Source organism: Natator depressus, chromosome 1 (genome assembly GCF_965152275.1).
Source record: "Natator depressus isolate rNatDep1 chromosome 1, rNatDep2.hap1, whole genome shotgun sequence".
In the NCBI taxonomy this organism is placed as follows: Eukaryota; Metazoa; Chordata; order Testudines; family Cheloniidae; genus Natator; species Natator depressus.
This window is the reverse complement of record NC_134234.1, coordinates 261,544,632-261,572,368: the sequence shown is the minus strand read 5'-3', so window position 1 is coordinate 261,572,368 and position 27,737 is coordinate 261,544,632. Positions and strand designations below refer to the sequence as shown.

General features: G+C 45.7%; 1 protein-coding gene across 3 annotated transcripts; it reads left to right on the top strand.

Moving 5' to 3' along the window:
• The first annotated feature begins 142 nt into the window (after positions 1 to 142).
• On the top strand, positions 143 to 27,737 carry WDR91 (WD repeat domain 91). Of its 3 annotated transcripts, none has more exons than XM_074941809.1 (15): positions 155 to 345; positions 6,958 to 7,137; positions 8,021 to 8,228; positions 10,125 to 10,216; positions 11,792 to 11,925; positions 14,426 to 14,603; positions 14,883 to 15,041; positions 17,244 to 17,440; positions 17,813 to 17,963; positions 20,102 to 20,196; positions 21,094 to 21,262; positions 22,243 to 22,351; positions 24,313 to 24,425; positions 26,342 to 26,539; positions 27,203 to 27,737. In XM_074941809.1, the coding sequence occupies exons 1-15, from the start codon at positions 223 to 225 to the stop codon at positions 27,365 to 27,367; spliced, it is 2,271 nt and encodes a 756-aa protein (XP_074797910.1). In that variant the 5' UTR covers positions 155 to 222; the 3' UTR covers positions 27,368 to 27,737. The 3 variants fall into 3 exon arrangements, 2 of the variants coding, with proteins under 2 accessions (XP_074797910.1, XP_074797911.1); XM_074941810.1 differs by having other exon boundaries at positions 157 to 345; positions 10,125 to 10,207; positions 27,203 to 27,735; XR_012637571.1 differs by lacking the exon at positions 27,203 to 27,737 and having other exon boundaries at positions 143 to 345; positions 24,284 to 24,425; positions 26,342 to 26,481.

Here is a 27,737-nt window from a genome sequence, read left to right as displayed (position 1 = left end):
TCAGCCACCAGCCCCTCCCGCCAGGATCCTCAGGGAGAAGGCGGCATGTGAGAGGAGGAGAAATGGGTGGGCGGAACTTGAATGAGAGGGGGCGGGGCTAAGCGAGGGGGCGGGGCTACCCGCGGAGGGGCCGGGCCGTGGCGTCCGGGGCCGGCGGCTCGCCGCAGCCTGGGCTGGTTCCTCTGCGCCGTGACCCGGCTGCCTGGGCGGCTCAGGGGCCTGATGGCGGCGGCGGCCGAGCGCACGGACGAGCTGGTGCGGGAGTATCTGCTGTTCCGCGGCTTCACCGGCGCCTTGAAGCAGCTGGATGCGGAGATCAAGGCGGACAAGGAGAAGGGCTTCCGGGTGAGGCCGCCAGGGCGGGGGCTGGGGGCGCCCGCGGGGAGCAGATGGGAAGGAGGGAATGGGGCTGGCGCCTGGGGGCAGGGGTACAGTGTGCGGGCGGGGGGGGACGTGAGCAAGCCTTTTGAGACCCTCGCTCCTGACTGTGGGACACCCAGCGTGCCCTATGCCTGACCCTCTCGGTTTGGTGTGAGGTTGAATGCTTTGTAATAAATAACAATGACTTAGCCATGTACCCTCGGTAAGGGGTGCGAGAGATGGGTGCAAGGTGTGGGTGTGTCGGGGCATCAGGGAATGCGAGTGAGGGCATGGGTGTCCTTGTGGCCTACCACAAGGTGGGTTACATGAGTAAGGGGTAGGCCAGACCCATGGCAGTTTGCTGCTGCTGCTGTGGGATTGTGGCGCTTGGGGAATTTAGTGTTGGGAGATCATTATCTATTTTAGAGTTTTTTAGCATCTATCACTGCAGTGCCTGAGTACTTCCCTGAGATGCTAGAGATGAATAAATCAGCACAATGAGATCCCTAATGGACTTTGTGGAGTCTTCTACTCTTCTTCGCTCCCTGGTAGAGGCTCTGCTTAGGCCTTGGCTACACTTACAGATGTACAGCGCTGTGAGTTAAACCCGCCTTCGTACAGCTGAGTAGGGAAAGCGCTGCAGTCTGTCCACACTGACAGCTGCCAGTGCACTGTCCTGGCTACATTTGCAACTGCATTGGGAGCGATGCATTATGGGCAGCTATTCCAGCATTCAAGTGGCTGCAACGTGCTTGTCAAATGGGGGGTGGGGAGGGTTGGAGTGTGACAGAGTGTGGCGGGAGAGCGAGTGGGTTTTTGGGGTGCTGAGAGTGTGTCAGCGAGCTGTCTTGTAAGTACAGACCCCCGTCCCTCCCCCGCCTCTCTCTCTCTCTCTCACTCACTGAAAGCAAGGGGCAGCTGTTTCTTTTTTCCTCACAGACGAGATAAGCAGCCCCTCGTGGAAACGGACCCAACCCCCCTGTCCCCCCGCGCTGCCTCTCTCTTCAAGCAAACATTAGCTGTCGGCACTCCAGATGGAGCCCCCCGCCTGCCTTTCACTCATTCAAAGGAAACAGTAGCTCTGTTTTTTTTTTTTTTTTTTTTATAAGCAGCCCCCGAAAGGGAGCTTTGAAACGGCACTTACACGTCTGAAGTTCACAACAAAACAAGACCGGACGCTTCAGTTAAAAGGATTATGGGGAGTTTCCGGAGGTCAATCAGTGTGTAATAATGTTACTCCCCATTTACACTGGAGCATCTCCACCAATGTGCAACAGCTGTTAATCCTCTCGGGGAGGTGTAGTACCAGGAGCACTCCAGCCAGGGAGTTAGAGCGCTCTACGTGCCTTGCCAGGCACAGTGTGGACGGGGAGTAAGGTAGAGCGCTCTGGGAGGCTTTATTGTGGTATAACGTGCAAGTGTAGCCAAAGCCTTGGGGAGTAACATCTTTTATCATGATGCTGATTTTAGTGGAAGTATTTCCTGAAAGAGGGGTGACTGAAGGGGTGTTAACAGGCCACTTCACCTTGAATAAAGAAAAGGAGTACTTGTGGCATCTTAGAGACTAACAAATTTATTAGAGCATAAGCTTTCGTGAGCTACAGCTCACTTCATTGGATGTAAACAGTGGAAAATATAGTAGGGAGATTTTATATACACAGAGAACATGAAACAATGGGTGTAACATAAATACAGATTGTAATGAGTGATCAGGAAAGGTGAGCTATTACCAGCAGGAGGGGGTGAGGGGGGAAGTGATAATCAAGGTGGGCCATTTCCAGCACTTTACAAGAACAGTAAGGGGGGAAATAAACAAGGGAAAATAGTTTTACTTTGTGTAATGACACATCCACTCCCAGTCTTTATTCAAGCCTAAGTTAATTGTATCCAGTTTGCAAATTAATTCCAATTCAGCAGTCTCTCATTGGAGTCTGTTTTTGAAGTTTTTTTGTTGAAGAATTGCCACTTTGAGGTCTGTAATCGAGTGACCAAAGAGATTGAAGTGTTCTCCGACTGGTTTTTGAATGTTATAATTCTTGATGTCTGATTTGTGTCCATTTATTCTTTTACATAGAGACTGTCCAGTTTGACCAATGTACATGGCAGAGGGGCATTGCTGGCACATGATGGCATATATCACGTTGGTAGATGTGCAGGTGAACGAGCCTCTGATAGTGTGGCTGATGTGATTAGGCCCTATGATGGTGTCCCTTGAATAGATATGTGGACACAGTTGGCAACGGGCTTTGTTGCAAGGATAGGTTCCTGGGTTAGTGGTTCTGTTGTGTGGTGGCTGGAGAGTATTTGCTTCAGTTTGGGGGGCTGTCTGTAAGCAAGGACTGGCCTGTCTCCCAAGATCTGTGAGAGTGATGGGTCGTCCTTCAGGATAGGTTGTAGATCCTTGATGATGCGTTGGAGAGGTTTTAGTTGGGGGCTGAAGGTGATGGCTAATGGCGTTCTGTTATTTTCTTTGTTAGGCCTGTCCTGTAGTAGGTAACTTCTGGGTACTCTTTTGGCTCTGTCAGTCTGTTTCTTCACTTCAGCAGGTGGGTATTGTAGTTGTAAGAATGCTTGATAGAGATCTTGTAGGTGTTTGTCTCTGTCTGAGGAGTTGGAGCAAATGCGGTTGTATCTTAGAGCTTGGCTGTAGACAATGGATCGTGTGATGTGGTCTGGATGAAAGCTGGAGGCATGTAGGTAAGTATAGCGCTCAGTAAGTTTCTGGTATAGGGTGGTGTTTACGTGACCATCGTTTATTAGCACCGTAGTGTCCAGGAAGTGGATCTCTTGTGTGGACTGGTCCAGGCTGAGGTTGATGGTGGGATGGAAATTGTTGAAATCATGGTGGAATTCCTCAAGGGCTTCTTTTCCATGGGTCCAGATGATGAAGTTGTCATCAGTTTGCAAACTGGATACAATTAACTTAGGCTTGAATAAAGACTGGGAGTGAATGTGTCAATACACAAAGTAAAACTATTTCCTCTTGTTTATTTCCCCTCCTACTGTTCTTGTAAAGTGCTGGAAATGGCCTACCTTGATTGGCCAAAAGGTTCCCCCCCCCACCCCCTCCTGCTGGTAATAGCTCACCTTTCCTGATCGCTCTTGTTACAATCTGTATGGTAACACCCACTGTTTCATGTTCTCTGTGTATATAAAATCTCCCTACTGTATTTTCCACTGTATACATCCGATGAAGTGAGCTGTAGCTCACGAAAGCTTATGCTCTAATAAATTGGTTAGTCTCTAAGGTGCCACAAGTCCTCCTTTTCTTTTTATGGATACAGACTAACACGGCTGCTTACTCTGAAACCGTTCACCTTGAATGGTTCCTTGAAATATGTGTTAATTATTTATGCTGAATTCTGTTCCAGCTATGTATTTAGCACTGGCACTCTAAGGGTATGTCTTCACTAGCAACACTGCGGCAGCGCTTTAACGTGCCTGTGTAGTCACGGCACCAGCGCTGGGAGAGAGCTCTCCTGGCCCTGTAAAAAAAAAAACAAAAAAAACTCACCTCCACGAGGGGAGTAGCTACTAGTGCTGGGAGCTCAGCTTCCAGCGTTGGTGCACTGTCTACACTGCCACTTTACAGTGCTGAAACTTGAGCGAGAAAGTTGCAGCGCTGTAAAGTGGCAGTGTAGATAAGGCCTAAGGCTACATCCACACCAGCACTTTTGTCTCTATAACTTATTTCTCTCAGGGGGTTGAAAAAAACACTCCTCTGAACAACCTAAGTTACACCAACAAAAGTGCCGGTGTGGACATGCTATGTCAGCGGGAGACGCTCTCCTGCCAACATAGCTATTGCCACTTGTTGGGGGTGACTTAATTATGTTGATGGGAGACCTCTGTCCCGTTGGCATAGAATGGCTACATGGGAGATCGTACAGCAGCACAGCGGCATCGGTACAGTGTACCGATTGCTAGTGTAGACATGGCCTGAGTATGTTTCCCAGACCTGAAGAAGAACTCTATGTAAGCTCAAAAGCTTTTGTCTGGTTTGGTCTAGGCTAGCAAATTATGTTGGTATAACTGCGCCACTCAGAGCTTGGAAAATCCACACTAAGTGACATATTTATACCAACCTAACCCTGGTGTAGCCAGCGCTATATCGGACTTCTCCCATCACCCTAGCTACTCCAGGGAGGTGGAGTTCCTGCGCCGATGGGAGAAACTCTCCCACTGGCAGAGGTAGCATCTTCACTAAGCACTACAGAGGCCCAGCTGCAGCTCTGTAAGTGTAGACAAGCCCTCTCACCAACAGAAGTTGGTCCAATAACAGATGTTACATTACCCACCTGTCTCACTAGTCTCCTTAAAGAGGAGGGTCTTGCAGTGTATCCTGAAGGTCGCTGGATTCTAGATTAGTCTGACTTCCTTTGGAAGCTTATTCCTATAGCTTATTCCTCTCTTCTGAGAACACTTTATCTCCAGCTACCGTGTGGTTCAGCTGGGGTTTTGTAAACTCTGTTGTTCCAGAGAGAGGACACTTTTAGCAGGTCGCAGGTGGAAATATGGTTGCTTATGTACCTAGGTCCTGACCTTTTTAGGGCCTTAAAGACCAAGGCTTTGAACTGCAACAGGAGTGAATTGGGAGCCAGTGGAGGGATCAGAGTCTGAAGCTGACAAGCTAGTGGTGCTCTGTCTCACTGAGGAGGTGGGCAGCCACTTTTTGTCCATGGTGTGGCCTCTTCATTGTTGACATTCATTCCCGGACACAGTACGTTATAATAATCTAGACTGGAAGTTTCAGATTTATGGATTGCAATGGCCAAAGCCTTGTGTGGGAGATAGGAGCCAAGTTTCCTAGAAAGCTGTAGATGTCTGTCTATATTGTAGTGCACTAACCCTTTGCAGAGTGCAATATTCTTCTGTGAAAGGTGCTATAGAAATGCAGTTGTTATGATTATGATCCTTGTATTGTGGTTCCCAATAAATGCTTCGTAATCTAGATAATTTGATTTGCATACAGGTAATACATTTATCATCTGTTTATGAGCTGACTGCTAGCTAGCTCAGCTTCAGAGTGAGCTGTGGTTGGAGACGGTACTAATATGACAAGGGACATAGGATTGGAAGGGACCTCCGGGGTCATTGAGTCCAGCCCCCTGCTATTGCAACCCTGCCATGTAATCGAGATGGGCAGAAAGATCTGGAGGAGAATCAACAACTTTGACTTAAGCCATTCTTGTTCCTGAAGTTTTAACAAATTATTATTATTTTATATGTACAGTTTGGAACCTTTAAGCATTTTAGATAGACAATATAGATACTTATGTAGAATTATACAGAACTTATCATCTCTGAACACAGTATTGGATACAGTCTCCCTGTGATCCATAGGACTAAACATGCTCAGTTTCTGTGAATGCCAGTGAGTGTCTATCTTTGTTTGCCCAAGGCATAAGTCATACTGCAACCTTGTTCTAGGCCCTAAATCTAGACATTTTTATAGATGACCAACTTTCTCTGCAACCAACTGTATAGCCATGTATAATAAAGTTATTGAATAAAATTAAAACCTCCTGCAGTAGGTGAAATCCAAGCATAAGGACCAGCAAGTAACTGATTGTGATTGAAGTGTCACTGTCCAGCAGCTAAAAAAGGTGCAAAAAGTAAAGTGATAATATCTGATAGTGAAAAGTAAACAAGAGTTTAAGCAGTTTCAATTATTGTGTTTTTGTAACCAGCATAGAAACTTCTTTTTTTTTTTTTTTTTTTTTAGGCTCATGTTGGCCATCAGAAATTAGCACACTGAAATCCTGGTCTTACATCATTGTTCCACACCATTCAATGTCCGTGTCAGAAGCAATTTAAAAGGGACTGTCAACATAAGGCTCCTATGTTGTAAACAAATGAGCTTCTATGCCTATGTTCCTAATATGCTAAGTCAGTGGTCCCCAAACTTCTTCTGTTGCACCCCACCCCTTACTAGTAATGCAATCTATCTGAGGCTGGAAGCAGAGGTGAGGTCAGGGCTAGGGGCCCAGGCTGGGAACAGAGCGGGGCTGGGTGGTGCTCCCGCCGAGCCCCCTGAATGTTCCTTCGCGCCCCCACAGGGGGCATGCCCCAAAGCTTGGGAACCTTTGTGGTAGGTGATTTAAAAGTGAAAGGTTAAAAATATAGTTTACTTGATACGATGCTCTTTGTTAGCTTTTTGCATTGTTCTTATCTTGGATAAATGAAGTTAGTTTCATTTTCAGGTTTTTATATTTGTATTTCAAACTATAGGGGAATATTTTTGTTTAAAAACATTATCAATGCAATTTTAAAAAGTGTGGAAACATTTCTGATGGCCATAGGTTTTATAAAAGCATGTGTTTACAAAATGTGAACTTTGACCGAAAGATTGGCAGTATCCCTTTTAACTGTTCTGCAATTGAAAGATACTGTAGATGGGAGAATGTTACTGTAGAACTGAAAACATTTATCTATTTACTGACTTAAATAGCTAATGCAAAAAATTCTTTGATTCCAACTGTACTTTTGTGGTTAAACCTCGAGCATCAAGCTGTGTATCTATTCTTGTGTAAGTGGAACTGTCACATGACTGAAACAAACAAGCAAACTTTTTTGGTTCCCCATTTCCTTCATCAGGTGGATAAAATAGTGGAACAGCTGCAGCAGTTTGTTCAGAGTTATGATCTGGCTGCCCTTCGGGATTACTGGAATTATCTTGACCGGCGCCTTTTCAGTCGTTTGGAGGATGTGTACCGGCCTACGGTGAACAAGCTGAAAACCAGTTTATTCCGCTACTACCTCGTCTACACTGTTCAGGTATATATTAGTCCATTTGTTCTTAAGATTCTGCTTAAATGGTGTTCATGCAAATAAAATGAGTAATTACCATATTTGGCCCGATAACTCAGAGGCCCTGGTGTTTTGGCTCTAGTTGTGGAGGGGTTGAGTGAGGTCAGTAATGAGACAGAGTCAATGTGTAGAAGGGTGAGTTTTATTTATTACAAGCATCTCTGTGGCACTCATCGCTATAGTATCTGGGTGCTTTTTTCATGATTTAGGTTACAAGTGACACTTCCCCTATGACTCTGTCTGACAACACCAGGAACTTTACATCACTTGTGCATGAGGAGCCTTGTCAGTAGGCTAAATGGATGGTTTGCGGGGGGGATGTCAGAACCATCAACAAAGTCTTTGGAAGACCTGTTCTCTCCCATTCCAATCCCCTGTTCTGGACACATGTTCTGGCACCATCCTTCTGGTGAAAGAGAACTGGATGAGATTCTCTTTGGGTTCCATCAATTGTAGGTATAGGTATTGAGTAACTCGGGGCATGCCCTTCCTTGCCCTAGGGGCGTAAGCCATTAGACCTTGTCTAAACACACAAGCTGCACTGGTTTAACTCAAATCCATTTAATTCAAATGGGTGTAAACCCAACCATTCGTAGGCAAGACCTTAGTGATTGTAACAAAGGAGATCTGATTCAGTGCATTTTTTTAGTGTATGGATTTGGGATTCTTTAGACATGATAGTTTCCATTTTGTTTTGTGTTAATTTGAGTTGCTTTTCCACTGCTCCATTTGATGGTACGACTGGGTATATGGTTTTGCTCTCTGTTCTGAGCTCAGGGTAACTATATTTTGGATTTCTTGTACTAGGAAGAGGTAAAACTCAAGTCACATTCTGCTTCATATGTTTCAGACAAACCGGAATGACAAGGCACAGGAGTTCTTTCTCAAGCAGGCCTCACAACTCCAGAACCAAGTGGAGTGGAAGGATTGGTTTGTTCTGCCCTTCCTCCCCACCCCAGATTCAAACCCTGCCTTTGCCACATATTTCTCACGACAGTGGGCAGACACATTCATCGTGTCTCTGCACAACTTTCTTAGCGTCTTATTTCAGTGCATGCATATCCTTTTAGCTTCAGAAGAATATTTGCTGTTCTGTAGCTGTTTTATACCCCCTCAATTGCGTAAAAGTGATGTTCTGCTTATTACAGCAAAACTGCCAAGAATCTAATGGCATAGAATACTTTAAATGCTGCCTTAAGACCGTTGCTAAGAGTGGAGGCTAATCCAAATCAACAATCCAGATCTTTGGTGATCATCCGTGGATGTTGGAGAGATCATTTTGTTTAATGAACTATCAATTATTTTATATTGAAGACTAGTGTTATACTTGCAGGGCCAAACTTAGCCCTCGCATAAGTAACTCCCACTTAGTCAGGGCTGAGGTTAGCCCAGTGTTAGTGGCTGGGGTGTAGTGACCCCTGAACTACTGTGAGATGCAGGCCTTGTTCTTGAGCCCTTTCCCTCATTTTCTGGACCAGCAGAGGCTCGAATTGCTGCAAGGTGATTCATGATGGCTCATTGGGAGGATGTACAACCCTGTGCTCATGTGGCTTTGGGTTTTTTGGGGAGTTCCATCCACTCCTTTTCCAGTGTGAAGAAAACTGTGTCATGTCATCAGGCTGAGGGCAGTTTTATACAGAAGAAAAAAATGATAGTTTGGATCAGTAGTTCTCAAACTTTTGTACTGGTGACCCCTTTCACACAGCAAGCCTCTGAGTGCGACCCCCCCCCCCCCTTATAAATTAAAAACACTTTTTTATATATTTAACACCATTACAAATGCTGGAGGCAAAGCGGGATTTGGGGTGGAGGTTGACAGCTCGCGACCCCCAATGTAATAACCTCGCGACCCCCAGTTTGAGAACCCCTAGTTTAGATGTTACATGCTTGTTCTTGTAAGTGACCTTCCACTTTGTATATTAGCAGTGTGTCTCTTTGCATAACAGTTCGGGGGGGGGGGAGGGAGGGAGGGATGGAGAAGAGGCTGCAGGGCTGAGGGGTTCTATTAGAAATTACTCTTGGCCATCTTTTTAAGACTATTCCAAGCAAACATCCACATTTAAATCAAGACAATCTTTGGTTTTGGAAAACAGCTCTTTAAACTGTTCCAGGAGACAACCTCAGTCTGGAAAGAGACCACTGAAACTCCTACAAGTTGTTAGGGGCTGTGTGCATGGGATTAAGACCTTGAACAAATGAATAGTTGTGCAAAGAGTTGGTCTTTGCCCATAACGAAACTAGAAATGCCTATTGGATCTTGGTCTAGGCAGAGCCTCACTATATTGTCTGGAAAAGCTAAGCATCATGTGGGGAGAAGGTGTAAACAGTTCACAGGCTACAGTCCCAGTCCACCTTCATAGAGCGATGGGAAGGTTTGCCTTGTGCCAGAGTTGGAAGTCGGGAGAGCTGGCTTCTGCTTCTAGCTCTGTCATACACTTGTTTGAGCCAGTGAAAGTCACTTAACCTCAGTGGCTCTCTGTTTCCCATCAAAAAATGGGAATAATAATACTACTACCTTGCATAAATGTTGTGAGATTAATTCTTTAGTTTCAGAGTAACAGCCGTGTTAGTCTGTATTCGCAAAAAGAAAAGGAGCACTTGTGGCACCTTAGAGACTAACCAATTTATCTGAGCATAAGCTTTCGTGAGCTACAGCTCACTTCATTGCTAATTCTTTAGTGGTTGTAAAAACACTTACAGATCCCCAGACGGAGGGTATTGCGGAAGTACAGAGTAGATGTAGTTGAATAGGCCACAAACCCATTAACAATCCATGATTTTACCCATGCCCCTAGCTATCCATGCTTGCTCCAAGGACTAGTCGGACTTGCTTTGTCTACCACTTGCCTATAAGGCAAAACCCAGACGAGTTCTGTGCATTAACTTATGTGGAAATGTCTTAGCTAAATAGGATGTGCAAATACTGTTTTGAGTTTCTCTTTAACCTTTCTTACCTGTCCCAGTAATCTTGAACTTTGATGCCGAATGTCAGAGGAGCGCTCTCATACAGGAAGAAAATGATATTTTGCGTCAAAAGGTCAGAGGGGTGTGTATGTGTGTATTGTATAAATAGGGTGCCAAAATCAGACACTTGAATGTATTATTTTGAGGTTTGGTTAATGGACTCTTGTTGCTTTTGTTTTACCGTCACTTCAGTTTAACTTTGCCTCTTTTGACAAGATTCTGGCTTTCAAAAGATTTATTCAGTCTTTGTCTATCTGAGAAAGTTTCACCAGTTTTACTTTTTAAAAAAAATAGTTCTGTTAAACCATTGCAAGCCCTTACGTGAGTACTATTATTTTGGCTTAAGAATGTCTTATTTTGGGTTGGCTTAAACCTGTTCCCAGTCAATTTAAGCAAAACTGAAATAAGTGTCCACATAGCCTTTTTGCACCAGTTCAACTACATTGGTTTAAAATCACACTTTAAGTTAAACCTTTCTTGTGTTGCAAGATTTTAGTGTAGTCTAGTTCCCCAAATATGCTAAATTTAAAATTAGTTTTTAAAGGAACATAGTCTAGGAGTTTAAGCTCCAAACTTTACCCTCTGCCTCACAAAAGCTTTATGATCAGATGTTCCACTTCCTGAAATGCATATCCTGTTTTACTGGAAGCTGATCTACTGTATTGTTTGCCTGTCCTAAGATTCCGAAGGATGCCAAACGTAGTTTTTGACACGCCGTTTATCTGCCATTACTGGGGACAGGAAGACCTGTGTCTATGCAAAGTGCAAGGGCTGAAAACCTTTGCTGTAAGGAATCTGTGAAGATGGCTAGTGCATGTGCAGGGAGTAATAGAGGTGTTTTTCCAATTTGATATCTAAAAATTCATACTCTCATGCACTTTTTTTGTCATCCAAACTGAAGCTGTCTTTTATCCTTGCCATGTTACTTGGCTTTGTTTGTAGAATGTAGTGTCAACTTTTAAACTGTACTTGGTAAAACAATACTTTTTTTTTTTTCTTCCCCTTCTTTTTCTCCTTCTTTCTGGCTCGGGATATTAGTTCAAATTAGAAAGGGGACAGCTTCCTGTGAAACATGATCTTAAATTATTTTTTTTAAGAATTAATTTGCATTTTGTGAATAAATGGCAGCTTTCCTTTGAAATCTATGGGGAGTAAGAAGTGAATCTGCATCATTCTGGTTTCACTGTCCAGGCTGAGTGAAGTACAATAAGTGAACAGTATGATAAGAAAACTAGACTCTTAAAGTCCCTTCATTTTCAGTCACTTAGGATGTTACTAATAGGTGAGAAATTAAATATGAATCTTCTACCTGAAAAACCAGAAGCCTCATGAAGTACTGACTCACTCAAGCTAGTTTGCTTTCATAGCTCTTGCTGGCAGATGAGAAAGCAACACTAGAACAGCTGCTTGTGGAGAAAAGTGAGGGGTTTTAGCAGGCAGTGATTTCATGTGGACAAACCATTGATTGTTCTCTGCTGCTCTGAATAATTATTGAACATTGAGCCAGTCAGAGCAACTCCATTTTTTTCCACAACCTACTAGAGTTGTTGGACTAGCGCTGCTGGGCTAAGAAATGGCACATGGTGGTGGTGTCGCTTGTCATTGACATGGAGGGGAATCCAGTGAAACCACAACTAACTCTGTTCCCTTGTTGTAGCTCTTTGCCTTGCAGGCTGAGACCTGCCGAATGAAGAAGGAGGAGCAGCAGCAGCAGGAGGAGGAGGAGTCAGTTGTCCACCACAAACTGCCTGCTTACGTGTCCAACATGGATCGACTTGGGGACAGTGAGCTGTGAGTGTCTCGGTAGGGTCAGGCAGCTACAGGGGATGACAGACTCTTAAACTTTTGTGCTTTGGTGCTGTGATGAGAGCCCTTTCCCTCCTTTCTGCACCTAGCATGTGAAGTGATGAAATTTCTTATAGAATCCCACTTGGGTAGGATTTCATCTCGCAGAAATGAATTGTGTGACGCAATGGATTGTCTCTCCTGTTCTTCCCTTTTGGTGGGGGCCCATTATCCTGTGTCCCTGTCAGAGCTCTGACATTCCCACGCCAGCAGCCATTCTGCCCTTAAATAATGACTTTTCTATAGTCATGGTCCAAAACCACATCTTACCTCAGTGATACTATGCTGTTTTGGACCATGACTGTAGTCTCTGAGGGGTGGAGTTCCTGCCTCACATCTACCTGTCTCACTAGCTGGGGACACCCTTTGGCACCTGCCTATAAATGCTGTTCCTACGTGACTCGGGTTGCTGTTGAGCAAGAAGTAGTGTTCTTTTCTGCTTCTCATAACGCAAGAACTAGGGGTGACCCAATGAAATTAATAGGCAGCAAGTTTAAAACAAACAAAAGGAAGTATTTCTTCACACAACTCACAGTCAATCTGTGGAACTCCTTGCCAGAGGATGTTGTGAAGGCCAAGACTATAACAGGATTCAAAAAAGAACTAGATAAGTTCATTGAGGATAGGTCCATCAATGGCTAATAGCCAGGATGGGCAGGGATGGTGTCCCTAGCCTCTGTTTCCGGAAGCTGAGAATGGGCTTCAGAGGATGGATCACTTGATGATTACCTGTTCTGCTCATTTCCTCTGAAGCACCTGGCATTGGCCACAGTTGGAAGACAGGATACTGGGCTATATGGACCTTTAGTGTGACCCAGTGTGGCTGTTCTTAAGACACTTCCTTGATGCAGCGGGGTTACCTCACTGCCTTACAGTTCTCGCAGCACTTGCTAACATGAGCAAAAGGCTCTCTTCCGCCCTGCAGAGTGGCACTCAGAACCACCAGACCAATGAGCTGGCTCCAGAAACACTATTTTAAAGTGTATGCCTGTTGCCCAGTCTGAAATCAGTAAGCCATAGTGGAGATTATGGCTATGCAAGTGATGATGCAAGATTGTCTAGCTGGCTGACGTGTATTGAATTGAACTCTTATTTTTTGTGAGGCCTAGTCTTCAAACTTGAATTTAGTTTGCATGTCTACATCTTACAAGATTATTCTAGGAACATAAATTTGGCCATGAGAGCTATTTATTAATTTTACTGGGACTTGGACTTTCCCTGCGTCTATTTTATTTGAGTTGAGGCACTGCAGAGTTGAGCGAATCCCTAATGCTGCTGGCAGTGATCTAAACAAAGCTGTGTAGTTTTGAGTGCATGCACAGAAAAGGAGCTTTCAACTGCTTAGAGCTTCATTTTTGAGCTTATCAAATTAATAGATTTTGAGGGCAGAATAGGAGACCATTATGATCCTATAGTCTGTCATCCTGCATAACACAAGCCATAGAATTTTATCCAGGGATTGATGCATTGAGTACTGAGCCACATGGAAAGTTTTAAAGTTCAGCTGTATTTGAGGAAAAGAAAGGGGCAAAAAAGAAAAATATTTTCCCAATGTTGCTTTTGTGTATCTGTATGAGGAAAAACTGACAGCATCCTTGGCTCTTCTTATCTGCGCAACTCAAATGACTAAAGTGATTTTGGTCACTCTTTCCTCTAGAACAAATATACAGGCTTTGGGTTGAGATCAAGCTTGGAAATTGCAGCCTGCAAGCTGAATGAGTTGAAGTGGCTGGAATGGAAATGTTGTGTCATTAACTATAAACACTGCAGTGGGTACAGGTTCTTGAAGTCAGACACTGGGAAGTGGTACAGCAGCTAGCATCTTGGGCTTCCTCTTTTTTCATGCTGTGTCTCTGGCAAGGGGGGTGTATGGGAGTGGAGATGGTTTGGAAGACTGAGGCCTAAACGTCACTAATTTTTTGGTGCCCGATTTGAGGCTTGCATTTCAGAACTGCTGAACATCAGTAAGTGCTGGTGAAGTCAGTTGGAATTGGGGTGCTCAGCACTGCTGGGAAGGCCCACTGACATCTCACATTGGGAATCCAAGATTAGTGGGCACTTCTGAGAACTTGAGCTTTAGTGTTTCCAAGAGTCTCTCTTAAGTACCTGATTGGAATCTTCTTAAAGGTTCCCCCCAGACCTGAAAACACCTCAGTGAAAGCCTGACATGGGCCCAGTGCCTCGCAGGGTCTTTGAAAGGCAGCTTTAGTTTGTTGGCTGAATTCTGAACGAATTCCCATGGGCTGAGAGTGTTGACATGGTGAGGCTTTTTGTTTTGTTTTTAAAACCTGATTTTAGCACAAGATGGATCAGCCCGTGGGAACGAATCTCTGTATTTTGGAAACTAGAAGCAATGTAGTCCCCACTCCTCGGTTATTAGATCTGTCCAGGTTGGTGCTCTGGTTACACCCCTTTCAGGTGTCTTATTTTTATTTTTTTAAACCAGTGATATGACACGCAGCCAGAGGAGCACCGCACACTCTCTTCAATCCCGAGGGGGCTTCCTGTCCTCTCTGCTCTCTCAGGGTAAGAAGGGCCCTTCTAGACCAGCTCTGACAACTGGAGTCTCCCCAACACAGGCTGGTGGGATATTGTTAGGGAAGAAAGAACCATCAAACCATCAGGTAATTCTTCAGTGGGTTCATTGTAAGATGATGCTTGAATAGCCAAAGAGCTAACCTGCGCCACCTCTGCTATTGGCTTATCCTTGAACCTGGAAAACCCCCTCCTGCTATCTACCATCTTGTTCTCATCTGGATCCTGGGACTGAGTGGCCATCATTCTAGTGCTGCATTGGTCTGAGAGCAGCTGGTATCTCGCCTCCCATTTTGCTTTTTATTCAAAGGTCTGGCACAGGGCATTAACAGGGCTCAGGTTTTACAAATCTTCTCTTTGCCTTCCAGAGCACCAAAGGAAAGGAGGTGGCAACAGGCTGCAAGGATGTAAAGAGTCACTTCACTGGGCTTACAGCAAGCGAGGCTAGCTCAGTACCGCAGCGTCAGAGGCGTCTGCAGGATCATGGGAAGGAAAGAAAGGAGCTGTTGTCGAAAGTAGCTTCCCAGGTATTTGGCGATATCACAGGTGGTCTTGGCATTGTACTGTTGTACCGTGCAGTAGAACTTAATAAGGCAGATACACTTTTTTTGTAAAATCCCTAGCCTGATATTCTAACGCCGCTCGGCTACATGAAAGGTCAGTTGTTCTAGCTAATCGGTTACTCTTTTCCCATTCATAGAGTGTTTCTGCAGATTCCTAGCAGAATAGAGGAGGGATCTGGGTGTAAAGCAGGAGTCAGAAGAGTTTTTTCTCTCCTGTCTCCCTCCTCACCATCTTCAGTGGGCCCCAGCTGTGCATCTTCAAATGCATGATGTTTAGTTCTGATCTCACTTTATCAGCAGTGGTACCTAGAGACAAGCCTCAGTACAAGCTGGCGACCAGCTGTCAGCCAAAATAAAATCCCTATCTTTAAAAAGTGGTGCTGTCCCAGAGAAGCTAGCAGCTCTTATTCCAATGACCACTCTTTCTTCACTGTAACAGCCTGGGCTGTGGAGAACAGTTTGACAGGTTTTCCTGGGAAGAAATGCAGAGGCTTGAGGCCTCACCTGTAAGAGTTAGCAACATGTCTTGTACAGAAGAGTGGATTTGCTGTGGGTAGGCAGGTTGCAGAACAGGAGCCACCCCGTGAAAAGCTACGTTTTAGGCTTTAGAAAACCTGTAGGTCAGTAGTGCCACATAAAACAGCCCTGTGTTGTTGGTGCAAACCTTACTGTAAAAGAGACAGGACAGCAGCAGCTTGTATTTCTTATCTCAGAGACCCTGCCTTGAGGGCCCTTATGAGGACGGGGTAGGGACAGCAGTGCTTATCAGTCCTTCCAGGTGGCTCTTCATTGGGTGAGGTGGCACTGCCAGATCATCCAGACCACAATGTGACCCTTGCAGTATTGGGTGCACCTCTCCAGGCTTCTCACCAAGTTTTCTCTGGCCTTCCTATTTTCCCTGGCTTTGTTCAGCTTTCAGGAAGCTGGTTGCTTTAGGGGTAATGTGTTCTTGGTGCATGTGGGTAAAGAGGAAAGGTTATGCTGTGTTTTTTTCCACTGGCGTTCAGCAGTGTTCCCTTCCATGCTAAGTGACGGGAACAAGGGTGATGTTCTGAGGCTTCTGTTTCACAAGCTCTTTGCAATCACGTGACTGCAGATGGGATTTGATTCTCTCCTGTTGCTCAAAGCAGGCCAATAGTATAAATGCAAAAAAAAAAAAAAATCCCCAGTTATGCTTTTGAATATCTTGACCTCTCCAGATAATGCTGTAACAAGATGCAGTCTCCAGGGATCTCCAGCTCTGCTGCTTTCCATCTCTTGTCACAAGAGGAGGAATGACCTTGTGGGACTCTGGATACCTTTGTTTAGTTCCTGACTGCCACAGACTTCCTGTGTGAATATAGGTGTATTGTTTAATTGCCATGCTTCCGTTCCTTATCTGTAAAATGGGCATAATATTTCTTCCTACCCTCTCTCTATCTTGTCATCTTAGATTATAGGCTCTTTGGCTTTAAATGTTTGTATTGTGCCCATGTGTTGCCACCATGGGGCTGCAATCTTGATTAGAGCCTGCATACAATAAGAAAAGGAGTACTTGTGGCACCTTAGAGACTAACCAATTTATTTGAGCATGAGCTTTCGTGAGCTACAGCTCACTTCATCGGATGCATAGCTCACGAAAGCTCATGCTCAAATAAATTTGTTAGTCTCTAAGGTGCCACAAGTACTCCTTTTCTTTTTGCGAATACAGACTAACACGGCTGTTACTCTGAAACCTGCATACAATAATAAATCCAAATATAACAATGATCTGGATAACTAATAAAAATTGAGCCAGGCAGAACTGGGTGCGAAGAAGAACACGACTTGACGTATCTGCATTGGTGTTTAAAACCTTCACAGAGTTGTCTGGTTAATCTGCCACTTTGACAGGCTTTCATTAGAAAAAGATCAGGTTAAAACTAGAACTCCAACCTGTTTTATAAAAGCTCCCTGACGCACGCCATGCGATATGCTCTTTTTCCCCAGGGCAGTTGTGGAAAGGCGCCCGAGGCACATGCTGTGACTGTAATAACGCTGTTCCCTCCAAAAGAACCTTTTAGTTATTGCAAAAGGCCTCTAGTAGCGCAGCTCTTCGGTTCTCTAGTTTGTCAGGATGGATGTGAGTCTCTTAGCCCAGGACTGCTGCCTGGCTGTACTTTCTATAGGGTTCTTTCCTTGCTTTAGGGGCCGAGTGAGAAAAAGCCTGAGACTGGTGCTACAGAGGCAGAACCCTCACCTGAGCTGCATATTGAGCCATCGGAAACCCTCACCAAAGCTTCCGCATTCAGCACAGACGCTGGAGGTGTCAGACAGGAGCAGCCGTTCATTGTCCTGAGCCAGGAAGAATACGGAGAGCACCACTCCTCCATCATGCACTGCAGGTAGTGGGGACGCTTTTCATGCAGTGGAGGTGGGATAGGATTATTATCTCCTTGGGAAGGGGGTATAGGAGCTACTCCCGAGGTAGCATTTCAAGGTGGCCGGCATAGTGTGAGTGCCTTTGCTCCAGGGGGAATGCCGGTGATGCACAGGAGAATGAAATCCATGGGAAAGCAGGAGGGTGTCCCTAAAGGGCATCACGCTTTGAAATTCTGTTCAGATTCTTGTACTGCACCTGAGAGCTCAGCACCTTCAGTTAAATGGCTGCATGTCGCTCTAGCAAAGGAAGACTGTTGAACTGTGTTTAGAGGGAGATGTTTCTAACCATGAGTGTAAGAAGGAGAATGCTCGTTGATGTTTTCTTCTGTGCACAGGGTGGATTGCTCTGGGCGGAGGGTGGCCAGCTTGGACGTAGACGGGGTCATCAAGGTATGGTCTTTTAATCCCATGATGCAGACCAAAGCTTCGTCTGTTTCCAAATCTCCACTGCTCTCTTTAGAATGGGCAACCAAACGGGACAGGCTGGTAAGTAGCACATCTACATGTATACTACGGAGTTGCCACTGATGCCTAGCAAATAGGGGTTATGCATCCGTGGGCATGTTCTGCTGAACTTCAAATAAAATCAGGATAATATCACATGTCAACATATACATGTAGGAACAAAGAATGTAGGCCATACTTACAGGATGGGGGACTCTGTCCTTGGAAGCAGGGTCTCTGAAAAAGATTTGGGGGTTGTGGTATATTCAGCTGAACATGAGCTCCGAGTGTAACACTGTGACCAAAAGGGCTAATGCGATTCTGGAATGCATAAACGGGAATCTCAAGTAGGACTAAAGATGTTGTTTTACCTCTGTATCTGGCACTGGTGTAACCACAGCTGGAATGTTGTGTCCCGTTCTGGTGCCGACGATTCAAGAAGGATGTTGATAAATTGGAGAGGGCTCAGAGAAGAGCCACGAGACTGATTCGTGTCTTAGAAAACATGCCTTATAGTGACAGATTGTGCTCTTTGTTAAGCTAAATAGACTCAAAGAGAAGGTTAAAGGGTAACTTGTAGGTACTTGTGGACTGTAATCATGGGGAAAAAATATTTAATAATGGGCTCTTCAATGTAGTAGTGAAAGGTATAATATGAACCTATTCAGACTGGAAGTATGGTGTACATTTTTAATGCTGAGAGTAATTAACCATTGGAAGAATTTACCAAGGTGAATTCTCCATCATTGGCAGTTTTTAAATCAAGATTGGATGTTCTCCTAAAAGATCTCCTCTAGGAATTATTTTGGGGCAGTTCTCTGGCCTGAGTTCTACAAGAGGTCAGAGGAGATGATCACAAATGCCCCTTCTGGTCTTGGAATCTATGACAATGGAAGGGAGTTGTAAATTTAGGGGATGAAGAGCTGAAACAGAGGGGAGAGTGGGAGTATATCTGGAACAACTCAGCAGAAATTCAGCGCTGCCTGCTTTAGTAGGTAGACCAAAGGACTGGAAGTTGGGATGCTGGCTCCTGTTTCCTGACTCACTGTGTGGCCTTGGTCAATTCAGTTATCCCCTTTCCAGAGTTGGGTGGATAACAGCTTTCTCACGGGGACACTAAAGCTTATTTAATTTTCATTAAGTGGCTTGAGACTTTCAGAAGACCGGCCCTGTGGAAGTGAAGAGCACTACTCCTTATCCTACTGGATAATAGGACAAGGCTTAATTTCTGTGTAGTCCATTCACCTGAGTAACTTTTATTGTCTGTAATTCTATGGGACACAGTAATAGGATTTTACATCATCCCAGTTGGGCAAAGTGGGAGGGAAATGGTCCTGTGACGGGAAAGGTGGTTCATATTAAGGAGTTTCTAATGTCTCGCTGCTCGGTATGAAATGCTGTCCAATTAAAGCTAGTTCTACTGTTTGGGTGTTTTACTTCCCTTGTTCTTACTGAGACATTTCATGCAAATGTAATCTTTCTTGCTTAGAAGTCTCTCCTGCTTGTTCCCCAACTGATAATTGTGGCCTGAGGATTTTTAAAAGTAATGGGTTCACATCCAGTGGGATTCAGCAGCATGAGAAGATGAAAATCCAAAGCCGAATTATTGTTTTTTCTTAATAAAAGGAGGGACAGATGCATTAATGTTGCTGATGTGTATATACTTGGCCCGTTTAAATTTATATTTCTCCTTCCCCTGAACAAAAGGAGGCATCCCTGTTTTCCTAGCTCTCCCCCAAGAAGGAGGCATCCCTGTCTCCCTAGCTCTCCCCCCTCATTCTGTAGGCTCCATGACCGTTTTTGCTCTACGCCAGATCTCTACTCTTAATCTGACACCATTTCTTCTTCTTCCCCATACTCCACCCTGCAGTGTATATCCTGCTTCTGGAAGATGACTTGTTCCTCCCCAGGGTCCTAACCTAGTCCTGTTTCCAAAGTGGTCACAAACTTACCCCTCTCACTAACACCATGCTTTAGGGGCTTTCTAAGAGTAAACTCCCTTGGAATATAGCCAGTCTCCTGTGGATATCCACAAGGGGATAGGAAACTTTCTGATTGATATGTAGTCAGAAGTGAGTGTTCTAAAGAGAAGACTTCCCATGTGGTGTAGTGGTTTGGGGGCAGAGCCATCATCCTCAGTTCCTTACTTTCCATTTCTCTCCCTCATGCTTGGTTTCAAGCTGTTGCTGGGCAGCGGGGTTGGGACAGTTCGTCTCTATGACACCGAAGCCAAGAAGAATCTCTGTGAAATTAACATTGATGAAGACATGCCCAGGTAATCCTGAAAAGCCCTTTGCATTCCTCTGTGTGTTGAAGAGTAGATGGGCTTTCAAAGTTTCTCCTGCATTCATAAGACTCTGTTACCCAGCCCCTATTTCCGAAGGCAGTCTGTCTGGTCCTGTGTGTAACAAGTGCCTTGTGTAACAGGAATTGTTTCATTGCGCACTACTTCTTGATAGCAACCTGCTTCTAGTCCTCTGTAGAGTTTTTTCAGGATGCTTACTAAGTCTCAGAGCCATCACATAGATGTTTGCCGGGAAGATGGACCTATCACTGAAGTGACAAATCAACTCTGCATGTGGTCTAGTCTAGCAGCAGACAAGCAGGACACTTATTGTAATCCAAAGTGTGTTAGTGGACTTTAATATCCCTACATTGAGAAGTCTGGCATCTTTTGTGCGACTTTTAATTAGTCCAGTATGAATTACCTTTAACTAGTACTAACTCTGGTGGCCACCCTATTCTGCCATGACTAATGCACAGCACTCTAAATTATGTTCTTTATGCACAATATCAAGTTCTATCCCAACACGGAAATAACCCCCTCCTCCAGTGAGTGAGCAGATGCTGTTGAAGACATGTTAATGTGTGTGCATTCTGGCTAGCAGCACCAAACCCCCTCAGCACAGACTGTTTTTGCTAGCAGCAAGAATTGTCTTGGGTTGGGGATGTGGCGTGGTTACCATGTCAGGTTGTCATGAAACACGTAGGTCCTAATCCTGCATGGCTGCCGGCTGCTGCTGCTGCTCTGAAGGCCTTGCCAAAGCAGCCTTTCTGGGGGGGATTTCTACCTGGGTGAGGGGGAGAGCTAGGAATGGTGCCCACTTCGGGCTCCCTCTCTGGGTTTCTTATCCAGAGGGACCAAGCTGACTGTGGGTGCTGTGTATTTCAGGATCCTCTCACTTGCGTGCAGCCCAGGTGGCGCTTCCTTTGTCTGTTCCGCTGCAGCACCAAGCCTGATCACCCAGCTGGACCTCGCAGCCTCTGATACTGGAGGGAGAGGCATGAACCAAGTTCCAGGGAAGCTGCTTCTGTGGGACACTAAAACCATGAAGCAGCAGGTATTGTCTCGTGTCTTCACTCCTTGAATCTTCTCACTAAGAACAAGGAAGCATTTTTTTCTCCTAGCCCCCTCTTTAATTAGCAATCTCACTCTCCTCCACTTCCCAAATAAAACCACAACTGAGTAACTAACCAGGCTTATTTTTGAGGGTTCCTTCAGAATACCCCAGCCCCTTGTTTTCTTCTCTTCCCTAGCCCTTGCGAGGGCTTACATGGTTGAATGTTGCTTTCTCCAGCGTCTGTTGTCCCAATCTGAGGTATTTTTAGCAGAGCAAGGTTGCTCCTGCAACCCCCTGTGCTGCCTGGTTAGCACGTGAGGGACACGTTCAAGGTTCACATTTTCCATTTAGCACTGATGCTGAGGTAGCTGAGCAAACCACAGTATTATGAACGCTCAGTGCCACAGCCTTGGCCGGTCATGTTAGTCGTCAGGCTGAACGTAAAGGGATCAACATACAATGCATTATTCCTTTTATTTCTAAAGTGCCTGTAGCATCTGGGTGCATTTATTGACATATTTGTTTAAGGGAAAGCCTCCCAGAGGGGATATAGCTCTCTTGGCTTCTCTGCTTCCTAGCTTTTTATATGGAAGGGTAAGACTGAAAGGGGAGTCATGGGCCCTGTCATCCTGTCCCTATGGCTATGCTCAGACTCTGTCTAATAACTTGCAGAAGTTGGTTCTGTGGTCTTGGAGCCAAGACCAAGAAAGCTCTGACTCAGCCAAGCTGAACAGTTGGTTCTGTCAACTAACACGTCCTGACGAAATGCAGCTGCCATCCAGGGGTGCAGTTAGAGGCGGTCATAGGGTGTGTAGGTAGGGTGAAAGTGAGGGGGTGGGATTCCAGATTGTGGAGGGAGGGCTGTTAGTCTGAAGTCTGGCTAAACAAACTGGATACCTTGGTGGTATCTGCCCCATGGAAGAGGTTTGTAAGGACATAAGCACAGAGTGAAATCCACTAATGGTGACTTTACCTTTTAGCTCCAGTTTTCTCTTGAACCTGAGCCCATTGCCACAAACTGCACAGCCTTTAACCACAACGGCAACCTGTTGGTCACTGGAGCAGCGGATGGAATAATTCGTCTCTTTGGTAAGCGGGGGTCTCAGATGACAACTTGGGTCCTGTTTCACTTTTCCTAGCTGAACTGTCCCCAGAGTGCTCCTCAGCGCAATGAGGTACACATGGGTAGTGCCGTGACTAAAGGCAGAGGTGGCAGCCCCTAGTCTGGGAGCTATTGCTCGGGGCAAGCATGATTTATTGGAACCAGTGTTTAGTGGGGGAAGTTGAATTCTACGACATTTCAACGAGCATCCTTCTTCTTCCCCTCCGGCCCCTAAGAACAGGTGGAAGCTCAGCTTAACCTCTCATCTGGCGAGTGGCACTTCAAGCAGTGCAATTACCCCTAACACAGCACCAAAATCACATTGGTGTGAGCCCAGGCTCCTAGATATTAAGGTCAGAAGGGACCATTATGATCATCTAGTCTGACCTCCTGCACAATGCAGGCCACAGAATCTTACCCACTCACGCCTACAATAAACCTCTCACCTATGTCTGAGCTATTGAAGTCCTCAAATCATGGTTTAAAGACTTCAAGGTGCAGAGAATCCTCCAGCAAGTGACCCATGCCCCATGCTACAGAGGAAGGCGAAAAACCCCCAGGGCCTCTTCCAATCTGCCCTGGAGGAAAATTCTTTCCTGACCCCAAATATGGCGATCAGCTGAACCCTGAGCATGTGGGCAAGATTCACCAGCCAGATACCCAGGAAAGAATTCTCTTTAGAAACTCAGATTCCACCCCATCTAACATCCCATCACAGGCCATTGGGCCTATTTACCATGAATAGTTAAAGATCAATTAATTGCCAAAATCATGTTATCCCATCATACCATCTCCTCCATAAACTTATCGAGTTTAATCTTGAAGCTGGATAGGTCTTTTGTTCCTACTGCTTCCCTTGGAAGGCTCTGGAGTAGGGCATCAGTTCATGACCATCTGGTCCAAAGATGAGTACTGCCAGTGAGCTGTTCTCTCCCCTTCCCGTCGGCTGCTTCCAGCTCATTCTCTCTGTATGCTTTAGCCCATACCTGTGTGTGTGGAAGCCACGCACCCTGCTCAGTGTTCTCTCCTCTGTCAGCATTGGACTTGCACTTGCCTAGCTAAGCCTTCAGACTGATGTGCTGAGAGACCATCAGTCACTCGTGCTAGGCAGAAGTGAGGATCCTAGAATGATGGAAATGACCGTTTAAAAGGACGGAGTGCCATCGTCTTCTGAACGCACTGTGGCCTTCACTTGTTCTCTGGCTCAGTGTGGCTCCGCGTCAGGCCGTCAGCATGCACAATCTTCCTTCCCTGTCCAAATGAGTTTGGAGGTTAAAAAGGAAGGCAAAATTGCATTTGATGCTCTCAAGTGTCTTTTCTCTAGTGACAAATTTGTGTAGACAGGCAGGTGGGCTGTGACGGTAAGCTGCAGCCTTCGCCGCAGCTTTCCTCATTGCACCTTACCCCTCCACAAGAGGTAGTTCTACCTTTCCTTGTGTTCCACTTCCCCTCCACACTACAAGGAAGAACCTTCCTCTAGCTGAAGGGAGGCATTCAAGACGACTAGGTTCTGTGATAGAACCTAGTGTCTTCTCACATAAGAAGATTGCCGGGAAAAATGCTATCCTGTTTTCCTAAATAACACACTCTGGGGTGGTCTGTCCTGGCGTGTTGTACTGCTGGACAGGGGATTGCCTAGAGAAGCCATTGGGCTACCATTGGCAGCCTCTTGTCTCATCTGGTGATGCTCTGAGGAATGGGTGTACAGCCCTATAAAGCCAGAGGAAGTGGGCTTGGATACAGGGCCTTTTGGGATAATAGAAGAACAATACACGTGAGGGATCCTTGGGCTGGGGTGGGTGGAAGGGAAATTGGCATGGCTGGAGAATGGGGGACTGCATGCCGTGTGGAGGGAAGGCACAAGACACCGTGCCTTCAGTTCTAAGAGCCCTTTCTCTGTTTCCCACCTCTGTGCATAGTGACTGTTCAGGGATTGCTCTCCCCTCAGATATGCAGCAGCATGAGTGTGCTCTGAGCTGGACAGCGCATGACGGGGAGGTCTACTCTGTCGAATTCAGCTATGATGAAAACACAGTTTACAGCATAGGAGAAGATGGGAAGGTAGGCTCTGCGTGACCTCACGGCGAGGAGAGGGTAGCGAGATCCTACACAGGTGTGGTAGTGACATGTTCTCCCTGTTCATCAGCTTTGTTGTCTTTTCACTGCGTGCTGTTCCTTCCTGCACAGCTAGAGTGGATGGGCTCTTTTATTGTGCATTGACAATTCCATCCCTGGGGCCGTTTCTCTCTCTTGGCAGGCAGGCCAGTCCACATGGGAGAAGGCGGTTCAAGGGGGGGGGGAAACACTTACCTCTGATGCACACTGGGAGCAATTCCTGGTGGGTGCAAGTGCTGTGAAGCAAGTATTGTAATAAGGAAGTAGTGATGAGTGGTCTGAGGAGGGAGTGGTTGATCAACTGAAGAGAAGAGGTGGGTGAAGAGTTGTTCATTCCACTGTGTATTGAATGCATGCAGTGTGCCAGGCGCTGTAAAGAGGTATAACACAGTCCTTGCTCCAAGGAGCTTAAAATCTGATTTCAGTATCTTCCTACACTAAACCTGAATGTCTTCCCCAGCGTGGAGAGCTCCTATCCCCCCTCTGCCCACCCCTTGGAATACTCCTTTAATTGAGATTGGGTCAAAGATGGACAAGTGCTGATGCTTGTCGCTATGCTGCTAAGACAGCCAACCAAACCCCATCTTCCTTCCAGTGTATATGTTAAATATCCAAGCAAGTCAGGTGGCTCTTGGGATGGCTAACTCAGGGGAGATCCCAAGCTGGGAAGTGGCTTAGTCGCTGTATTTGGATTTATGAGACTAAAGATATTGGCTGCCCAGGCCTAAGGTGCCATCATAAACTTAGTGTGTCCAACCATTATTTAAAGCCACTAATAACCATAAATAGAGGCCAGCAACAGCCTGGACCATATAACAGCAATGGCTGTTTAACCTAAAACAAAGAGAAAATCGACCAATTTGTGGAAAAATTGGAAAATGTCCAGCGGAGGGCAACAAAAACGATTAGGGGACTGGAACACATGACTTATGAGGAGAGGCTGAGGGATCTGGGATTGTTTAGTCTGCGGAAGAGAAGAATGAGGGGGGATTTGATAGCTGCTTTCAACTACCTGAAAGGGGGTTCCAAAGAGGATTGATCTAGGCTGTTCTCAGTGGTAGCAGATGACAGAACCAGGAGTAATGGTCTCAAGTTGCAGTGGGGGAGGTTTAGGTTGGATATTAGGAAAAACTTTTTCACTAGGAGGGTGGTGAAACACTGGAATGAGTTACCTAGGGAGGTGGTGGAATCTCCTTCCCTAGAAGTTTTTAAGGTCAGGCTTGACAAAGCCCTGGCTGGGATGATTTAGTTGGGGATTGGTCCTGCTTCGAGCAGGGGGTTGGACTAGATGACCTCCTGAGGTCCCTTCCAACCCTGATATTCTATGATTCATGCCTCAAACTCATGCCTGAAGCAGCATTCCCCTGCCCAAGAGCCTTCATCAAGGTAAGCCTTGTAACATGCCCTGAAGGCCAACGCACTGCAGGGCTGCCTGACCAATGCGGAGCGAGTTCCAGAGCCAGGGACCCTCTGCAGAGAGCACCCTGCCAGCAGCTCCCTCTGTTGTATGATGGAGGGCTCCACTTAGAGCACCTGCATAGAACTCTGTTGTGGTAGCACGGCCCAAGGGGCGAGGCAGTTTCCAGTGATGACAATTACCTATTGGAACAACTTACCCTAGGGATGGGCTGGATTCCCCATCACTAGGGTGTCATTTTACAAGATCTGCTCCAGCTCAGCCAAAAATTAAAGGCATGATAAAGGGCTGACTGGGTCAGATTCTATGGGCTGCGTTATGCAGATCAGATTAGATCATAATGTTTCCTCTGGTCTTAAACTCTATGAATAGTACTAAACTCTGTGATACCTCTATCATGAATCTATTTCACTGGAAACTTTTATCCCCTCTTTTGCTGTCCTAGTTTATTCAGTGGAATATTCACAAAAGTGGCTCAAAAGTGTCTGAGTACGCCCTTCCCATGGATGCCACGGGTCCCTTCGTGCTCTCAGGATACAGCGGATATAAGCAAGTCCAGGTCCCGCGAGGAAGGCTTTTTGCTTTTGACTCTGAGGGAAACTACATGCTGACCTGTTCCTCCACTGGGGGCATCATCTACAAGGTAAGGGTATGAAAAACAATGGGGAGTTGTTGGAACTGATACAAACAAGCTTCCTTATCCAGAGGCTGAAATTGCAGCCTTTTGCAAGAATCCGTTAGTACTTTGAGCCAGTAAAGGGCCACCACCAACTTGTAGCACAGGCTGGGCTAACTGGTAAGTCTGATTTTTTTTTTTTTTTTTTTGTGGGTGCATACACACTTAACAGTGGTGCACAGCAGGTAGATTGTTTTGTTACAAAAGCCCCATTTGAAGCAGTTTTCCTTTCTGTAAATGCCTAGGAAGAATCCGATATGTGTTGGATGGAATAGACTTCTACAGGCTCAGGATAGCTTAGTGCCAAACTCACAACCAAAGTTGCATTTTGCTGGCTAATTTTGCCCCTTTGCTCTACCTGATGTACTCTGTGCATGCTTTTGCTGGATCTAGTATGAATTTCCTTCTACTGGGTGCCTTTTTAAAGTACTTTAAGGAAGAAAAATGACCTTTTCCCTCCTCCACATATCTACCTGAAGCCCAAACTTGTCCCTGACACAACTGAAGGACATGTGCCTATTGGGGCACCTAGGTTATGTCAGGCTTTAGATTCCCAGTTGAGCAAGCTGCTTCTGGGTGGAAACCTGCTTTAATAAGTTCTTGTGATCTGTCTTCCCAACCCTGTTTCAGCTGAACAGTGATGAGAAGATCCTGGAGAGCTGCCTCTCCCTAGGAGGACACAGGGCCCCAGTAGTCACCGTGGACTGGTGCACAGCCATGGATTGTGGGACCTGCCTCACTGCTTCAATGGATGGGAAGATCAAATTAACAACCTTACTTGCTCAGAAACCTTAAACTGAGCAGCACTGATAGGAAAGAACCAGATGTGTTATGAAACCCAGTGTTAACCGTAGAGGAACAAACTACATGGAAGAGGAGAAGGAGAATTACCTGGACCAAAACTTTTTTACAAACAGCAAATCACTGCAGATAGGAACCTGTTCAGCTACAGGAACAGCGGCTGCACTGAAGAACTGACACCCTAAGATGACCTGTTTTGGCAGCTGCGGAGCCTCAAGCTCTAAGTGGTTGGGGTAGGACAGGTCGAGGTTACATGCAAATGTAAACTGAATGTTGAACTGCATTTTAACACAATGGCTCCAGCTGCTTGCATGAAAACATGCATGAAAACATGAAAATGCCTGCATGAAACTCACAGTATTCT

What these genes read in the sequence shown, in the direction of transcription:
- WDR91 (XM_074941809.1), top strand. Translation starts at nt 223, where the DNA reads ATGGCGGCGGCGGCCGAGCGCACGGACGAGCTGGTGCGGGAGTATCTG. An exon ending in AAGAACCATCAAACCATCAG is followed by an intron (nt 14,604 to 14,882) that starts GTAATTCTTCAG and finishes TTTGCCTTCCAG; the next exon opens with AGCACCAAAGGAAAGGAGGT. An exon ending in CTAAAACCATGAAGCAGCAG is followed by an intron (nt 21,263 to 22,242) that starts GTATTGTCTCGT and finishes TTTACCTTTTAG; the next exon opens with CTCCAGTTTTCTCTTGAACC.